Source organism: Entelurus aequoreus, linkage group LG21 (assembly GCF_033978785.1).
Source record: "Entelurus aequoreus isolate RoL-2023_Sb linkage group LG21, RoL_Eaeq_v1.1, whole genome shotgun sequence".
NCBI lineage: Eukaryota > Metazoa > Chordata > Actinopteri > Syngnathiformes > Syngnathidae > Entelurus > Entelurus aequoreus.
Window position 1 is genome coordinate 8864357 of NC_084751.1, and position 18000 is coordinate 8882356.

The window sequence follows — 18000 nt, forward strand, 5'->3', positions numbered from 1 at the left end:
CTGAAGTCCTTTTTAAGCTTTGGCCCATAAAACATGTTTACTGGTTGGTTGGAGTTATTAAATGGTCCTCAGTAGTCACGTACAAATGTGTGTGAATTATGCAAATGATTTCAATGTGGTCCCCATGAACCATATGAAGTCTTTTTCCCCTCAGGGTCCACAGTAAGAATGATCAGCACATGACTTCATCAATGCAGAGATTTAAAGACATGTATGAGCTAACTGGCCAGTGGACATTTTACACCAGTGGTCCCCAACCACCGGTCCGCGGACCGATTGGTACCGGGCCGCACAAGAATTAAATTTTTTTTTTTTTTTTTTTTAATGAAATCAACATAAAAAACACAATATATACATTCTATATCAATATAGATCAATACAGCCTGCAGGGATACAGTCCGTAAGCACACATGATTGTATTTATTTATGTAAAAAAAAATATATATATATATATATATATATTTTTTAAATTTATTTTTTTATGAAATCAACATAAAAAACACAATATATACATTCTATATCAATATAGATCAATACATCCTGCAGTAATACAGTCCGTAAGCACACATGATTGTATTTATTTATGTAAAAAAAAAAAAAAAAAATTTTTATTTTTTTTTACGATATCAACATAAAAAACACAATATATACATTCTATATCAATATAGATCAATACAGCCTGCAGGGATACAGTCCGTAAGCACACATGATTGTATTTATTTATGTAAAAAAAAAAAAAAAAAATTTTTTATTTTTTTTATATTTTTTATATCAACATAAAAAACACAATATATACATTCGATATCAATATAGATCAATACAGCCTGCAGGGATACAGTCCGTAAGCACACATGATTGTATTTATTTATGTAAAAAAAAAAAAAAAAGTTTTTTTTTTTTTTTTTTTAATGAAATCAACATAAAAAACACAATATATACATTCTATATAAATATAGATCAATACAGCCTGCAGGGATACAGTCTGTAAGCACACATGATTGTATTTATTTATGTAAAAAAAAAAAAAAAAAATTTTTATATTTTTTATATTTTTTATGATATCAACATAAAAAACACAATATATACATTCGATATCAATATAGATCAATACAGCCTGCAGGGATACAGTCCGTAAGCACACATGATTGTATTTATTTATGTAAAAAAAAAAAAAAAAAAAAAAAAAAAAAATTTTTATTTTTATTTTTTATTTTTTTAATGAAATCAACATAAAAAACACAATATATACATTCTATATAAATATAGATCAATACAGCCTGCAGGGATACAGTCTGTAAGCACACATGATTGTATTTATTTATGTAAAAAAAAAAAAAAAAGTTTTTATTTTTTTTATATTTTTTATGAAATCAACATAAAAAACACAATATATACATTCTATATCAATATAGATCAATACAGCCTGCAGGGATACAGTCCGTAAGCACACATGATTGTATTTATTTATGTAAAAAAAAATTTTTTTTTTATTTATTTTTTTTTTTTTTTAATGAAATCAACATAAAAAACACAATATATACATTCTATATCAATATAGAGCAATACAGCCTGCAGGGATACAGTCCGTAAGCACACATGATTGTATTTATTTATGTAAAAAAAAAAAAAAAAAAATGTTTTTTTATTTTTTTAAATTTTTTTTAATGAAATCAACATAAAAACACAATATATACATTCTATATCAATATAGATCAATACAGCCTGCAGGGATTTTTTTTTTTAAATACCCCCCCACCGGTCCGTGGGACAAATTTTCAAGCGTTGACCGGTCCGCAGCTACAAAAAGGTTGGGGACCACTGTTTTACACCATTTTTTTATGCCTCCACAACCTGTAGAAAGGGTGGTGCCCACAAGTCATCATCAAAAACTTGCTCCCCATTCCAAATGATAACCAGTATGTGTGTGTGTGTGTGTGTGTGTGTGTGTGTGTGTGTGTGTGTGTGTGTGTGTGTGTGTGTGTGTGTGTGTGTGTGTGTGTGTGTGTGTGTGTGTGTGTGTGTGTGTGTGTGTGTGTGTGTGTAAGAGAAAGGTATGTAACTGCTGACAGCGAGTGTGTGAACTTGTGATTGGCCACCAGTGGAAATGTCACGTGATGGGGGCGGAGCCTGCTGTGAGTCCAGCGTGTAAAGCTCATTAAGAGGCGACGTTGAAGGCAGAGCAGCGTCTGGACAGGTAATGTGCGTCATTCTTCTTCCATTTCGCGCTTTTTGCAGGAAGTCGAAGGTGAAGTCGTCTTTATTTTGATGTAACCTTTGTGAGGTGTTGCTGGTGTCCTCTGGAGAGGACGTGCTGGGAGGTGAAAGGTCACCAGCCGGCCATGATGGGTGCAGGGGGTCAGGGGGGGGGATTAAGACCATTAAGACCATTAAGACCATTACTTAGTGATCCAGTCTACTCTTGTTTGTTCCTGTTTCATCTTTGTGACCTTTCATGGACCGAGTGGGTCCATCTGGACCCACTCGGTCCACTCCAGTCTGGTCCTGTGACCCGAATGTCCCTGAGCTGAGACCCTGCCATGGCTGGAGTCCATCCAGTCTTGGCACAATAGTCCTGTGATCATCTAAAATTACCATCAAGGAGTCGGACCAATATAGACGTGTGTTTAGTGGTGCCACACCTCCATGACCAGCAGACATGTGATTAGAGGAGGCTGACAGCGGCCGTCACACTAAGCTCGTTAGCAGCGCTCCTTGACCACCTGGCAGGTAAAAGTCTGGAGAGAAATGTGACAACCAAACAGGAAAAAGATTTGCAAACAAAAAAATGGATTTGGATGCAAATCCTTTTTAATTTAAATTTTTTTTTGTTGCAGATCGGGTTTTTTTCTCTGTTCAAAATGTTTTTTTATTTCTGGTTGCATTTTGGTTTTTGGTTACAAATCGTAACTTTGGGTTACAAATATTTTTTAATGGCAAACATTGTATTTGGTTACAGAGTTTTTTTGAGGGGTTAAACATCTTTTTTTTGGTTAGAATCGTTTTGGGGGTTGCAGGTAGTTTTTTGGTTGGAAATCTTTTTTCTTTTTTGTAAATTGTTGTTAGCAAACTGTTTCTTTTGTTTGCAAATCGTTTTTGGTTTTCGTTCAATATATCTGTTTATTTTTATTTCTGGTTACAAATAGTTTTTTTAATGGCAAATTATGTATTTGGTTGCAATAAGTTTTTTTGAGGGGTTATAAATCTTTTTTTTTGGTTAGAATCGTTTTCTTTGTTTGCAAATCCTAATTTTTGTTGCAAATCTTTTTTTGTTTGAAAAAAAATAAAAATTTGTATAGCAAATCGATTTTTGGTGGCAATCGTTTGTTTTGTTTGCAAATCGTTTTACGGCAAATAGTTTTTTTTTTGGTAGCTAATCGTTATTTTTTTGTTAGCAAATTTTTTGGGGGTTGCAAATCGTCTCTTGTATGAAAATCATTTCTGTTTAAATTCTGGCTTATTGTTTTCCCTTTTTTTTTTTTTCGGTTACAACTTTTTTTGTTGCAAATCGTTTTTTTTACATTTCTGGATAGATTTTTGTTTTTGGTTACAAATCGTAACTTTGGGTTACAAATATTTTTTTAATGGCAAACATTTTATTTGGTTGCAAAAAGTTTTTTTTAAGGGGTTAAACATCTTTTTTTGTGTTAGAATCGTTTTTGGGGGTTGCAGGTAGTTTTATGGTTGTAAATAATTTCTTCAGTTTGCAAATCTTTTTTTTTTTGGTTGCGAATCTTTTTTTTTTTGGGGGGGGAAATTATTTTGTTAGCAAACTTTCTTTTGTTTGCAAATCATTTTTGGTTTTCGTTCAAAATATGTTTATTTTTACTTCTGGTTACAAATAGTTTTTTAAGGGCAAATTATGTATTTGGTTGCAAAAAGTTTTTTTGAGGGGTTTTAAATCTTTTTTTTAAATCAGAATTGTTTTCTTTGTTTGCAAATCCTAATTTTTGTTGCAAATCTTTTTTGGTTGTAAATCGATTTTCGTTGGCAATCGTTTGTTTTGTTTGCAAATTTTTTTGCGGTTGCAAATCGTGTCTTTTGTTTGCACATCATTTGTGTTGTTTCAATTCTGGCTTTTTGTTTTCAAATTTGATTTTTTTTTGGTTACAAATTTTTTTGTGTGTGCAAATCAATTTTTTGGGGGGTAATAGAGACACAAATGAGTTAGATGGTCCAAGTCAGGCGTGTTCAAATGTTTCTCAGCGAGGGAGGAATATTAAAAAGTTTTCCTTCATCCTTTTCCCACTCAGCCTGTACATGACACCACACCCGCGGTCTAAGTCCCGACACTTTACCCACGTGTGTAACAAGTGTCCAGGTGTACAGTCGGTTGCCACGGCGACTCAAGCCTCTTTCACCAATCCGATTGGATCACTTTTGCTTCCTTTTCTCGCTCAAGCTCCTTCACTCCGAACTCGACACCGAGATGGCGAACACTTTCACACGCGTGGTCACTGGCCGCAACACCGCCGCCCTGCTGGCCACCCTGGGGGCGGGCAGCCTGGCCACAGGCTTCCTGCTGAGTGACAGCAGCACTCTGGCGGCCGAAGCCAAGAAAAAGCTCTTTCCTCCCAGGTGAGAACCTCCGCTTTTGAAGAAATTAGCCATGATTGGCATATTGTTGCCATGACAACCTTCTGGGCTGGTCACATGACGACCATGTTTCCTACGCACCACTTAGTTTTACACTTAAAGTATTTGACAGGTGTACCTGATGAAGGGACTGTGTTGATGACGTCATCGTGTCCTGGTGTGAAAGTGTTGCTGTGACCCTCTCAGATTTCATTTTCCACCCCCCCCCCTCCCCCCTCCTTCCTCACCCTTGCAGCTCTGACTTTCCCGACCTTCGCCAACACAACAACTGCATGGCGGCGGCATTAACGCCCGCCATTTACGCAAAGCTGAGGGACCAACTGACCCCCAACAACTGGACCTTGGACCAGTGCATCCAGACGGGGGTGGACAACCCCGGGCATCCCTTCATCAAGACGGTGGGCTGCGTGGCGGGAGACGAGGAGAGCTATGAGGTACACGGAGGTGAAAGGTCACCTGTGGGCTTCCTGCTTCACCCCATGCTGCTTCCTGCTTCAGGTCTTCGCCGAGCTCTTTGACCCCATCATCAAGGACCGCCACAACGGCTACGACCCCAAGACCATGACCCACCCCACCGACCTGGACTCCTCCAAGGTGCCGTGTCCACGCCCATTTCCTCCCGCCCCCTCGCCGCTCACGACCGCGCTCTCTTGTCCTCCAGCTGACCAACGGCGTGTTTGACGAGAACTACGTGCTGTCGTCGCGCGTCCGCACCGGCCGCAGCATCCGCGGCCTCAGCTTGCCCCCCGCCTGCACGAGGGCGGAGCGTCGGGAGGTGGAGCGTGTGGCGGTGACGGCCTTGGCCGGCCTGAAGGGCGACCTGGCGGGGCGCTACTACAGCCTGGGAGAGATGACGGAGCACGAGCAGCAGCAGCTGATTGACGTAAGAATATTTACCCAAATAAGTTCCTCTTTTGGCCACATGGGGGCAGGAGTATGGACACTTCATTAGGTACACAAGCTACCGAAATAAGTTTTTATTTTGGCCACATGGGGGCAGTAGTGCGGCCACTTCAATAGGTACACAATCCACCTAAATAAGTTCCTCTTTTGGCCACTTGGGGGCAGTAGTACCGACACTTCATTAGGTACACAATCTACCGAAATAAGTTCCTTTTTTGACCGCATGGGGGCAGTAGTACAGCCACTTCATCAGGTACAAAGTCTACCTAAATAAGTTCCTCTTTTGGCCGCATGGGGGCAGTAGTACGGACACTTCATTAGGTACACAGTCTACCTAAATAAGTTCCTCTTTTGGCCGCATGGGGGCAGTAGTACGGCCACTTCATTAGGTACACAATCTACCAAAATAAGTTTCTCTTTTGGCCGCATGGGGGCAGTAGTACGGCCACTTCATTAGGTACACAATCTACCTCAATAGGTTATGCTTTTGGCCACCAGGGGGCAGTAGTACGGCCACTTCATTAGGTACACAATCTACCTCAATAGGTTATGCTTTTGGCCACCAGGGGGCAGTAGTACGGCCACTTCATTAGGTACACAATCTACCTCAATAGGTTATGCTTTTGGCCACCAGGGGGCAGTAGTACGGCCACTTCATTAGGTACACAATCTACCTCAATAGGTTCCTCTTTTGGCCGCATGGGGGCAGTAGTACGGCCACTTCATTAGGTACACAATCTACCGAAATAAGTTCCTTTTTTGACCGCATGGGGGCAGTAGTACGGCCACTTCATTGGGTACAGAATTTACCTCAATAGGTTACTCTTTTGGCCACCAGGGGGCAGTAGTACGGCCACTTCATTAGGTACAAAGTCTACCTAAATAAGTTCCTCTTTTGGCCACATGGGGGCAGTAGTACGGCCACTTCATTAGGTACACAATCTACCAAAATAAGTTTCTCTTTTGGCCGAATGGGTGCAGTAGTACGGCCACTTCATTAGGTACACAATCTACCTCAATAGGTTATGCTTTTGGCCACCAGGGGGCAGTAGTACGGCCACTTCATTAGGTACACAATCTACCTCAATAGGTTATGCTTTTGGCCACATGGGGGCAGTAGTACGGCCACTTCATTAGGTACACAATCTACCTCAATAGGTTATGCTTTTGGCCACCAGGGGGCAGTAGTACGGCCACTTCATTAGGTACACAATCTACCTCAATAGGTTATGCTTTTGGCCACCAGGGGGCAGTAGTACGGCCACTTCATTAGGTACACAATCTACCTCAATAGGTTATGCTTTTGGCCACTAGGGGGCAGTAGTACGGCCACTTCATTAGGTACACAATCTACCTCAATAGGTTCCTCTTTTGGCCGCATGGGGGCAGTAGTACGGCCACTTCATTAGGTACACAATCTACCGAAATAAGTTCCTTTTTTGACCGCATGGGGGCAGTAGTACGGCCACTTCATTGGGTACAGAATTTACCTCAATAGGTTACTCTTTTGGCCACCAGGGGGCAGTAGTACGGCCACTTCATTAGGTACAAAGTCTACCTAAATAAGTTCCTCTTTTGGCCACATGGGGGCAGTAGTACGGCCACTTCATTAGGTACACAATCTACCAAAATAAGTTTCTCTTTTGGCCGAATGGGTGCAGTAGTACGGCCACTTCATTAGGTACACAATCTACCTCAATAGGTTATGCTTTTGGCCACCAGGGGGCAGTAGTACGGCCACTTCATTAGGTACACAATCTACCTCAATAGGTTATGCTTTTGGCCACATGGGGGCAGTAGTACGGCCACTTCATTAGGTACAAAGTCTACCTAAATAAGTTCCTCTTTTGGCCGCATGGGGGCAGTAGTACGGCCACTTCATTAGGTACACAATCTACCAAAATAAGTTTCTCTTTTGGCCGCATGGGGGCAGTAGTACGGCCACTTCATTAGGTACACAATCTACCGAAATAAGTTCCTTTTTTGACCGCATGGGGGCAGTAGTACGGCCACTTCATTGGGTACAGAATTTACCTCAGTAGGTTACTCTTTTGGCCACCAGGGGGCAGTAGTACGGCCACTTCATTAGGTACAAAGTCTACCTAAATAAGTTCCTCTTTTGGCCGCATGGGGGCAGTAGTACGGCCACTTCATTAGGTACACAATCTACCAAAATAAGTTCCTCTTTTGGCCGCATGGGGGCAGTAGTACAGCCACTTCATTAGGTACAAAGTCTACCTAAATAAGTTCCTCTTTTGGCCGCATGGGGGCAGTAGTACGGACACTTCATTAGGTACACAGTCTACCTAAATAAGTTCCTCTTTTGGCCGCATGGGGGCAGTAGTACGGACACTTCATTAGGTACACAGTCTACCTAAATAAGTTACTTTTTTGGCCACATGGGGGCAGTAGTACGGCCACTTCATTAGGTACACAATCTACCAAAATAAGTTTCTCTTTTGGCCGAATGGGTGCAGTAGTACGGCCACTTCATTAGGTACACAATCTACCTCAATAGGTTATGCTTTTGGCCACCAGGGGGCAGTAGTACGGCCACTTCATTAGGTACAAAGTCTACCTAAATAAGTTCCTCTTTTGGCCGCATGGGGGCAGTAGTACGGACACTTCATTAGGTACACAGTCTACCTAAATAAGTTCCTCTTTTGGCCGCATGGGGGCAGTAGTACGGACACTTCATTAGGTACACAGTCTACCTAAATAAGTTTCTCTTTTGGCCGCATGGGGGCAGTAGTACGGCCACTTCATTAGGTACACAATCTACCGAAATAAGTTACTCTTTTGGCCACTTGGGGGCAGTAGTACGGCCACTTCAATAGGTACACAATCTACCTAAATAAGTTACTCTTTTGGCCACTTGGGGGCAGTATACACTACTACGGCCACTACATTAGGTACACAATCAGGATGCGAACGGTTTCCAGTGAGGATGAAATATGGAGAAGTATTGGTAAATCGGGAGATAAATATACATACTTATACATAAAAATTGATATACAAAATATGTTGACGTTAAATATTGTCTTTTTAAAAAAAAAAAAAGAGGAGCAGATGAAGACATTCTATTGAAATAAAAATAGTACTCTCAAAAGTCACTTTAAAATGCTAAGATTTTCTTCAGTATAGCTTTTATTTTTCCGTACAATTATCTATTTTAATACTTAAATTTGTTTTGAAGAATTTCAAAATTGACAGTATGAAATTATTATGTATTAATAATAACTTAATTATATGCTGATCTGAAAAGTTTATCTTAGTTTTGTGTTCAAGGTGACAAAGCAAATTAGTCTAAAAATCTTTAATAATCGTTTTTTTAATTTGTACAATATACAAATAAAACTTAAGCTGTAGAATAAAAAATGGCCCCCAGACCACACTTTCGACAACTATATTGCCTTGAACTGGAATGGCCAAGGCCCAAAAGTCCTCATTTTTCAATTATTGTAATATTTCCAGATCTTTACATTGTTGATTCACAGCAAATGTCTGGCTGATAATTGCATTATTTTCCACAGTAATTTTACTGTAAACCATCTTTATAGCAATTTACTGTAACTGTTGAACTGCGATTTCACAGTTAATTACAATATAATCACAATTAAATGCTGCAACTCTACAGTTTTTATAGTTATTGACATTAAAATTGCTGTAACTTCACGATTTTATTTCGTTTTAACAGCGTACTGCCACCTACTGTACACGAGTGTGCAATGTAGTCTATGGAACCCCTTGAAAGAAAAATCAGTTGTAATTCACAGTCATTTGTTGTGATATTTGTTTCCTATTATATACAAAACATTTCCAGAGATCGTTTATTTGAGATCCCAAATAAAGTCATATTACCCAGGAGAAAGTTTTACGCTGCAACAGAAAGGAGGAGGAAAGCAAAATGGAGCAGGAGAGAGTGAAAGAGACCAAGAAACTTTCAGATCTCGTATTGCTTCTAGAAATGAGAGAGGAGGGTGGAGGGGTTGGGCCGAGTGTCCCATCCTGAGAGGGGGAAGGAAGAATGAGCAGTCTTTGTTCTATGCTTGAAGAAGGTGTGGGTGGAAGATGAACCGCGTCGATGTCCCCCATGGGCTTCAGGAATGTATGAGTGCCATAAAAGTGTCTTATTTTGATGCAGTTAGGACGAAGCAACACAGATAAGCACTTAGTCTAAACTTGTTAGACAAGAAATGACTAAAATATCAACTTTGCCACAACATATTACAGAGGACTCAGTATTTTACTTTGAAATTGCAGTTAGTTGCTGCAAAATAAAAGAGTATCATCATTTTTAAAGTCATTTGTTGTAACGGTACACTGAAATACTATTCAATGCTGTGCAATTCTGGCCGTTTCTACACGGTAGACAACATGTGGGACTTTTGTGTTCTGATCCAACGCTGCCACGCACCATCAGGACCACTTCCTGTTTGACAAGCCCGTGTCTCCCTTACTCACCTCGGCCTTCATGGCCCGAGACTGGCCCGATGCCAGGGGGATCTGGTAAGGCCGACTCAGTCCACAGACCCCCCCCCCTTTCGTAGAGGATTAGAACTTTAGGGCTTCAAGTGTTCCTCCGTCCTTGACTCCTACCTGGTCCTTCTTCTATATCCTCCATGTGTTCCTCTCTTTTTCTTCCCCCCTCCCCCCCGACACACCCTGTAGGATCACTTCCTGTTTGACAAGCCAGTGTCTCCCTTGTTGACATGTGCCTTCATGGCCCGGGACTGGCCTGACGCCAGGGGCATCTGGTAGGACGCATGTCACGATGCCGTGTGCCGCATCCTCGTGGTCCAGAGCTTGACAAGACGGGACGTGGCGTGTTCCTCACCAACCTCTTTGTTCCCCCTCAGGCACAACAACGAGAAGACCTTCCTGATCTGGATCAACGAGGAGGACCACACCAGAGTCATCTCCATGGAGAAGGGGGGCAACATGAAGAGGGTCTTTGAGAGATTCTGCAGAGGACTCACACAGGTCCACCTTAGGAACTAGTCAATGCAACGTTGCTAAGGATCTTAGCGTGGCAGAGTTCATGTGCACCAAAGTCACGTGTTGCTAGGCAGACTTGTTGCTAGGCAGACACCGTCTAAGATCCTGCTGTGGTGTCCTGCAGGTGGAACATCTGATCCACGAGAGAGGCTGGGAGTTCATGTGGAATGAACATCTGGGCTACGTACTCACGTGCCCCTCCAACCTGGGCACAGGTCTCAGGGCGGGTGTGCACGTGCGCCTGCCCAAACTTAGCAAGGTAAGTTTGGGCAATGCCGGGATGTGTTTGGTAATAGCATATATCTTGACACATACAGAGATATAAATAAATATTAATTTCAGTGGGGGCGCGAAAAGATTCTCTCCCCTAGAACGGGGGTTCTTAACGTTTTTGACCTCGGGGGGGTCAATTTTTCCACTACAGAAGGGCTTGGGTCAAACTCAAATATTAATGATCCAATCCCCTTTATTTCTATCGCACTATTAACAACAAAACTGTCTCCAGAGTGCTGCACGTAAAAAAAGAAACAATAAAACTAATTAAATTACAAGCATTTAAAATGAAACAAGTAAACAATAAACAAACAAATAATAATAATAATAGAATAAAATAATAAAAGACATCAATAAAATAGAATAAAAACAAAACAAACAAATAATAATAATAAAAAAAAATCATAAAGTACATAAATAAAATAGAATAAAACAAAACAAACAAATAATAATAATAGAATAAAATAATAAAATACATCCATAAAATAGAATAAAAACAAAACAAACAATTAATAAAAAATACAATCATAAAGTACATAAATAAAACAAAACAAACTAATAATAATAATAAAATACATCAATAAAATACATCAATAAAATAGAATAAAACAAACAAATAGTAATAAAAAATAATAAAATACATAAATAGAATCAAATAAAACAAACCAAAACAAACAAATAATAATACAATAAAAAGAATAAAAGACATCAATAAAATAGAATAAAACAAAACGAATAATAATAAAAAACAATAATATATATAAGTAAAATACAATAAAACAAAACACACTAATAATAATAAAAATTAAAAAAAGACATCAATAAAATAGAATAAAACAAATGAATAATAATATAATAAAAGACATCAATAAAATAGAATAAAACAAATAAATAATAATATAATAAAAGACATCAATAAAATAGAATAAAACAAAACAAACAAATAATAATAATTAAATAAAAAGAATAAAAGACATCAATAAAATAGAATAAAACAAATAAATAATAATAGAATAAAAGACATCAATAAAATAGAATAAAACAAATAAATAATAAAATAATAAAAGACATCAATAAAATAGAATAAAACAAAACAAACAAATAATATTAAAAAATAAAATAATAAAATATATAAATAAAATAGAATAAAACAAAACAAATAATAATAATTAAATAAAAAGAATAAAATACATCAATAAAATAGAATAAAACAAATAAATAATAATAGAATAAAAGACATCAATAAAATAGAATAAAACAAAACAAACAAATAATAATAAAAAATAAAACATAAAATACATAAGTAAAATAGAATAAAACAAAATAAACAAATAATAATAATACAATAAAAAGAATAAAATACATCAATAAAATAGAATAAAACAAATAAATAATAAAATAAAAAAATTAAATATATCAGCATATATTTCCCCCGTTAGCTTGTATGTCGTAGTGTCATTACACTAGGAGCGAAGCACCATCACACTAAGCATTGGTTGCAGGAACATACTAGCTTTGTTAGACAAGATCATAGACCGTGTTGGACAATATAGTTTACATACCAAATGTCCTTTTCCATTTATTACAAGTAATAAGAAAACGTAAATGCCTGACTTCTCTATCAAGGAGGAAATTAGCAAGTTGGGCGTCGGATGAAAAAATCTTCAATGGTCTCCATCTTTCAAAGGCATCTCCAATACAAATCCTGGCTTTGTCATGAATAAGTTGAGAATGGTAACTTTTAGATGGACTAAGGTCTGACATGTTTAGTAACTTTACCAGTGGCAGTAGCCAGACGAAGAGGGCGTTGCGTAACTGGCAACCACACTCACGTACTTCCTAATTGGTCAAACGGTGGAGGGCGGGGCATCGAAATGAAAACAATAACTGGATTCCGGGGCTGGAAATGTAATTTTGAAATGAGCTGAACTACTGTTATCAGTCATAGAGGTTTTGGAAAAGAAGATGATTTATTAATGACATATCATTTAATGATGACTCCTTTAAGCAAAAAAACCGAAGATAACTAAGAATCGCTGCTCCGTAGGAATGTTGTTCATGCTTGGTCGCGTGATCATGTGTCTAAAATTCTCCTGCAGGATCTACGCTTCTCTAAAATCCTGGACAACTTGAGGCTGCAGAAGAGGGGCACGGGGGGCGTGGACACTGCGGCCACAGGCGACACCTTTGACATCTCCAACAACGACCGTCTGGGCAAGTCCGAGGTGAGCGTCCGTCCGTCTTGAGATCAGGCGCGTAGACAGAAGTACACGGACTTGTTTCTGCCGTGCCTCAGGTGGAGCTGGTCCAGCTGGTGGTGGACGGCGTCAACTACCTGATCGAGTGCGAGAAGAGGCTGGAGAAGGGCCAGGACATCAAGGTCCCGCCTCCCATCGCTCAGTTCCGCAAATAAGACCTTGGCTGTAGATTTGCACTGAGGGCACGATTCTTTCTACCTCAGATGTTTCACTGTAACTGCAGAAGTAAAATCATCATTCAATATTTGACTTGTTCTGTGCTTCGCTGCATCTGCACCAAGGAATGATCAGACTTTTAAAAATATATATTTTTAAAGAAACGCGTTATTTGCATCACTTGCGATTCTCTACTGAAACACTAGAGGGGGGTTTTACCCTAACATTTTATTTAGCCTCCTGTGTTGGAGTATTTTTAGAACATTTCTGTCAACCTCATGGGGTTGACTGGGGGGCCAAATTTTGTGGAAAAAAATGTGTCAGGGGGACCACACACACACACACACACACACACACACACACACACACACACACACACACACACACACACACACACACACACAGACACTTGTATTTGTTACCTTCTTGAGACCTGAGAAAAATGCCCACCTCTTTAGGACCACCCTTTCTAGATATATAAAGGTTTGCAGTGTTTCCCATAAACTGCCAAGATACCTGTGGCGGTGGGGGCGTGGTTATGGGCGTGGTCACCATGACATCGAGTAATTTGCATAATTTACTACAATATGATTTTCTCTAAAAAGGCTCAAAAAATGTATACTTACTAATTAATAACAGTTTTGTTTTAAACGTCCATCCATCCATTTTACAATATAATTACAACACTTTATGTACATATTTATATACAGATTTGAACAATAAGTTATTCACTGAAATATATTTATTAATTGTGGTTCTTACAAAAAATATATCTTATAAAATATAAAAGCTAAAATGTCTCTTAAAGCTCTGCCCCTTTAATTAGTGCATACTAAATCATTTAACTTTAGCCTACTACTACAACCATATTATTTACCAGCAACATAAAGTGAAACAGAGGCAGAGGTGTCCTGCCACAGTCAGTAACAAATAAACAGAAAACAGAAGGTGGTCAAATACAAATAAGGCAACAAGAGAAGTATCCTACACTTCTCTTTTGTAAAGTAAATCTGAACAGCCGATATGGGCATCTACATCAACTATATGATTTGCCTGAGAAGCTGGACAGGACAAAAAAAAAAAAAAAAAATTATTTTTATTTGTGGCGGACGTAATTCTTTCGTGGCGGGCCGCCACAAATAAATGAATGTGTGGGAAACACTGGTTTGTATTTACAACATTAATAATATATACATACTATGCAAATATAAAAAAGAAAAAACCCAGATTTTTTCAAATTTATTTTTACAGAGATAGAAAAGACGGATTTCCGTCAATTGACGGAAAAAATCACATGCCTGTAAGAATATACTGTATTTTGCATTGTATAGCACAGCAGTCCCTCCATGCGGTGAAACCATGTGTCCTAGTGGCTGTCAACAGCATTACATCAATGCTGTGACAGGTCCAAGTCCATTTTGATGGCTTAAAGGCCTACTAAAATGCGATTTTATTAAACGGGGATAGCAGGTCCATTCTATGTGTCATACTTGATCATTTCGCGATATTGCCATATTTTTGCTGAAAGGATTTAGTAGAGAACGACGACGATAAAGTTTGCAATTTTTGGTCGCTGATAAAAAAGCCTTGCCTGTACCGGAAGTAGCGTGACGTCACAGGTTGAAAGGCTCCTCACATCTGCACATTGTTTACAATGATGGCCACCAGCAGCAAGAGCGATTCAGACCGAGAAAGCGACGATTTCCCCATTAATTTGAGCGAGGATGAAAGATTTGTGGATGAGGAAAGTGAGAGTGAAGGACTAGTGGGGAGTTGAAGCTATTCAGATAGGGAAGATGCTGTGAGAGCCGGGGGTGACCTGATATTCAGCTGGGAATGACTACAACAGTAAATAAACACAAGACATATATATACTCTAGTAGCCACAACACAACCAGGCTTATATTTAATATGCCACAAATTAATCCTGCATAAAAACACCTACGTGTTTGTTATGCTAGCTCCTAGCTCCTCTGCTAGCTCCTAGCTCCATAGAACGCGCCAATACAATTCAAACACCTGATCAACACACACAATCACTCAGCCCAAAAGACCGTTCATAAAGCTTATATATTTAAAAAAAGTTACGTACGTGACGCGCACATACGGTCAAGCGATCAAATGTTTAGAAGCCAAAGCTGCATACTCACAGTAGCACGTCTGCGTCTTTGTCATCCAAATCAAAGTAATCCTGGTAAGAGTCTGTGTTGTCCCAGTTCTCTACAGGCGTCTGTGTATCGAAGTCAAAAGTCCTCCTGGTTAGAGTCTCTGTTATCCGAGTTCTTCCATCTTGACTGCATCTTTCGGGAATGTAAACAAAGCGCCGGCTGTGTACGTGTTGCTGCTGACTTCCCTTATAGACGCTTCGCACCGACAACTTTCTTCTTTGCTTGCTCAGCTTCTTTCTCCATAATGCAATGAACATAATTGCAACAGATTCACCAACACAGATGTCCAGAATACACCCAGAATGAGATGAAAACAGCCATTTCGTATTGGCTTCAATGTGGAAGCCATGCCCGTGTCACACGCATACGTCATCCTCAGAGGCGTTTCGAACCAGAAGTTTAGCGGCAAATTTTAAATGTCACTTTATAAGTTAACCCGGCCGTATGGGCATGTGTTGCAATGTTAAGATTTCATCATTGATATATAAACTATCAGACTGCGTGGTCGCTAGTAGTGGCTTTCAGTAGGCCTTTAAAGTTTCTACTTAATGTATTCTTTATTGTCCAGTAAAATCAAGCGTGAACTCAAAACACTTTGAGAGATGAAATGAACAAAAGAGTTCAGAAGTAGTTTATTTTGAACATGCTGACAAGTTACATCAAAATCCCAATTATTTACAATTCACAGTTCAACATGCTGGAAAGAGAGTATGGAAATAAAGCTGCACATTTTCAAGCATTCATCAGCCCTAAAACATGACCCAGGACCCCTTTTGGTTCCACCACCCAAACCAGATTCAAACATCAGTTTTGAACATTGTCAACCCTCAAGAGTAAGACCACAAAGTAATAAGAAGACGGTGTTAAAGCGTACAAACATGAGCACACAGTTGTGCTTACATACATTAAATAGTTCAGGACACTTTCAGCTTGTCTTTTGCCGCAGCCCGACTAGTCACCAGAAGGTCTTTAAAAGAAACAAGGAGCACATCAGTCCAGGGGTCGCGTCTCACCGTGTGTCCTTGTGTACTCCTCGGCGTTCCTCATAAACAGATCTCGGTTTTCCGTGTACTCGTTGGCCAAGTCCGCCCTCAGGGGGCGTTCGGGTTGCGGGACATTCACCAGGGAGATGAGACACTGGATGACTGCGACACACACACACACACACACACACACACACACACACACACACACACACGCACGCACGCACGCACGCACACACACACACACACGCACACTTGTCAGCATCATGTTGAGAAAAACTTAAGTAGACATTATACAGTTTTATTAGCTGAAGTACTGTGAAATGCAAAATGAATTTAAAATTAAATGTGAATGCAATTTAAAATTGTATGTAATATGAAATGAAATGTAAAATTACATGTAAATTAAATGTAAAAATAAATAAAAAATGACATGTAAAATTTTATGTAAAATTAAATGTGAATTTAAATAGAAAAAGAATAAACCATGTACAACTAGATGAGGCAATTCCTGAAGGAATTGCGTGCGAATGCTCCAATGCTGAAGTTGAACTGAAATCCTGGAATTTTTTTTTAGAATTGTTGAAGTAAACCACACAATTCCCCAAACAGGCTGAATATTTTGAAGTTGGAACAGTTTGAATCGGATAAAAAAATGTGGTAGTTGTGGAACTTTGAAGAATGTCCCATTGATTTCAATGGGAATTTCGGGAAAAGCGGGAATTTTTTTGAAAATGGTAAAAAATTTGAATGGTTTAAATCAGTGGTCCCCAACCTTTTTGTAGCTGCGCTTGAAAATTTGTCCCACGGACCATGGGGCGTGGGGGGTGTATTTAAAAAAATTGTTTTTTTTTTTTTTTTACATAAATAAATACAATCATGTGTGCTTACGGACTGTATCCCTGCAGACTGTATTGATCTATATTGATATATAATGTATATATTGTGTTTTTTATGTTGATTTCATTAAAAAAAAATAAAAATAAATAAATAAATAAAAATTTAAATTTCTTGTGCGGCCCGGTACCAATCAGTCCGCGGACCGGTACCGGGCCGTGGCCCGGTGGTTGGGGACCACTGGTTTAAATTGAGTTGAAATGGTTGGTGTTGGAATTTTTCAAATTGGTCGAGAAATGTTGAAGTAGTAACGTTTTTAATTGAGAAATGGCATCACGAAATTCCTGGAATTTCAGGAAAACCGGGAATGTTTCCAGTTAAAAAAACAACTTCGTTTTTTTGTCCTGATTAAGAGGAATGTTTTGATGTTGGAACGGTTGAAATGCGTTGAAAAATGTGAAAGGAGTAGTCGCCAGAGGAAAGGGTGGGAATAGGGCTTTGGAAAACCAGGAATTCTGGAATATCCTGGAATTTTTTGTACTTGGAAAAAGGGTAGTTTTAAATTCCAGGACAGTGGAATATGTTGAAGGTGGAATGGTTTGAGTCGGTGGAAAAATGTGGGAATGGTAGAAGTTTGAAAAAAAATGGCCAATTCATTTTGAATGGGAAAAATGTCCCGGAAAAACCTGGAATTCTGGGAAATCTGGGAATCTTTGGAATTTGTCAAAGGAAAGCCTGCGATTCCCGAATAGGCTGAATAGTTTGAAGTTGAATAGATGAATTTTGGTGTAGAAAAGCATGTGTGAATGTTTTGGAGCATTCACACAGTTA

General features: G+C 39.0%; 2 protein-coding genes across 4 annotated transcripts in view; one reads left to right on the forward strand and one right to left on the reverse strand.

The window, feature by feature from the left end:
* The first annotated feature begins 2058 nt into the window (after positions 1 to 2058).
* Positions 2059 to 13267, forward strand: ckmt2a (creatine kinase, mitochondrial 2a (sarcomeric)). 2 transcript variants are annotated; one of them, XM_062030754.1, is made up of 10 exons: positions 2059 to 2194; positions 4400 to 4575; positions 4829 to 5027; positions 5092 to 5187; positions 5255 to 5476; positions 10168 to 10253; positions 10356 to 10479; positions 10619 to 10753; positions 12867 to 12992; positions 13064 to 13267. In XM_062030754.1, the coding sequence occupies exons 2-10, from the start codon at positions 4427 to 4429 to the stop codon at positions 13178 to 13180; spliced, it is 1254 nt and encodes a 417-aa protein (XP_061886738.1). In that variant the 5' UTR covers positions 2059 to 2194; positions 4400 to 4426; the 3' UTR covers positions 13181 to 13267. The 2 variants fall into 2 exon arrangements, with proteins under 2 accessions (XP_061886738.1, XP_061886737.1); XM_062030753.1 differs by lacking the exon at positions 10168 to 10253 and adding an exon at positions 9920 to 10005 and having other exon boundaries at positions 2060 to 2194.
* Positions 13268 to 15974: 2707 nt separating this feature from the next.
* Positions 15975 to 18000, reverse strand: part of ube2l3a (ubiquitin-conjugating enzyme E2L 3a) — a 6163-nt gene continuing 4137 nt past the window's right edge. For both annotated transcript variants that reach the window (XM_062030762.1, XM_062030761.1), the window contains exon 5: positions 15975 to 16494. In XM_062030762.1, the coding sequence (XP_061886746.1) occupies positions 16340 to 16494 (155 nt within the window). In that variant the 3' untranslated portion in view covers positions 15975 to 16339. The remainder of the gene's footprint in view (positions 16495 to 18000) is intronic.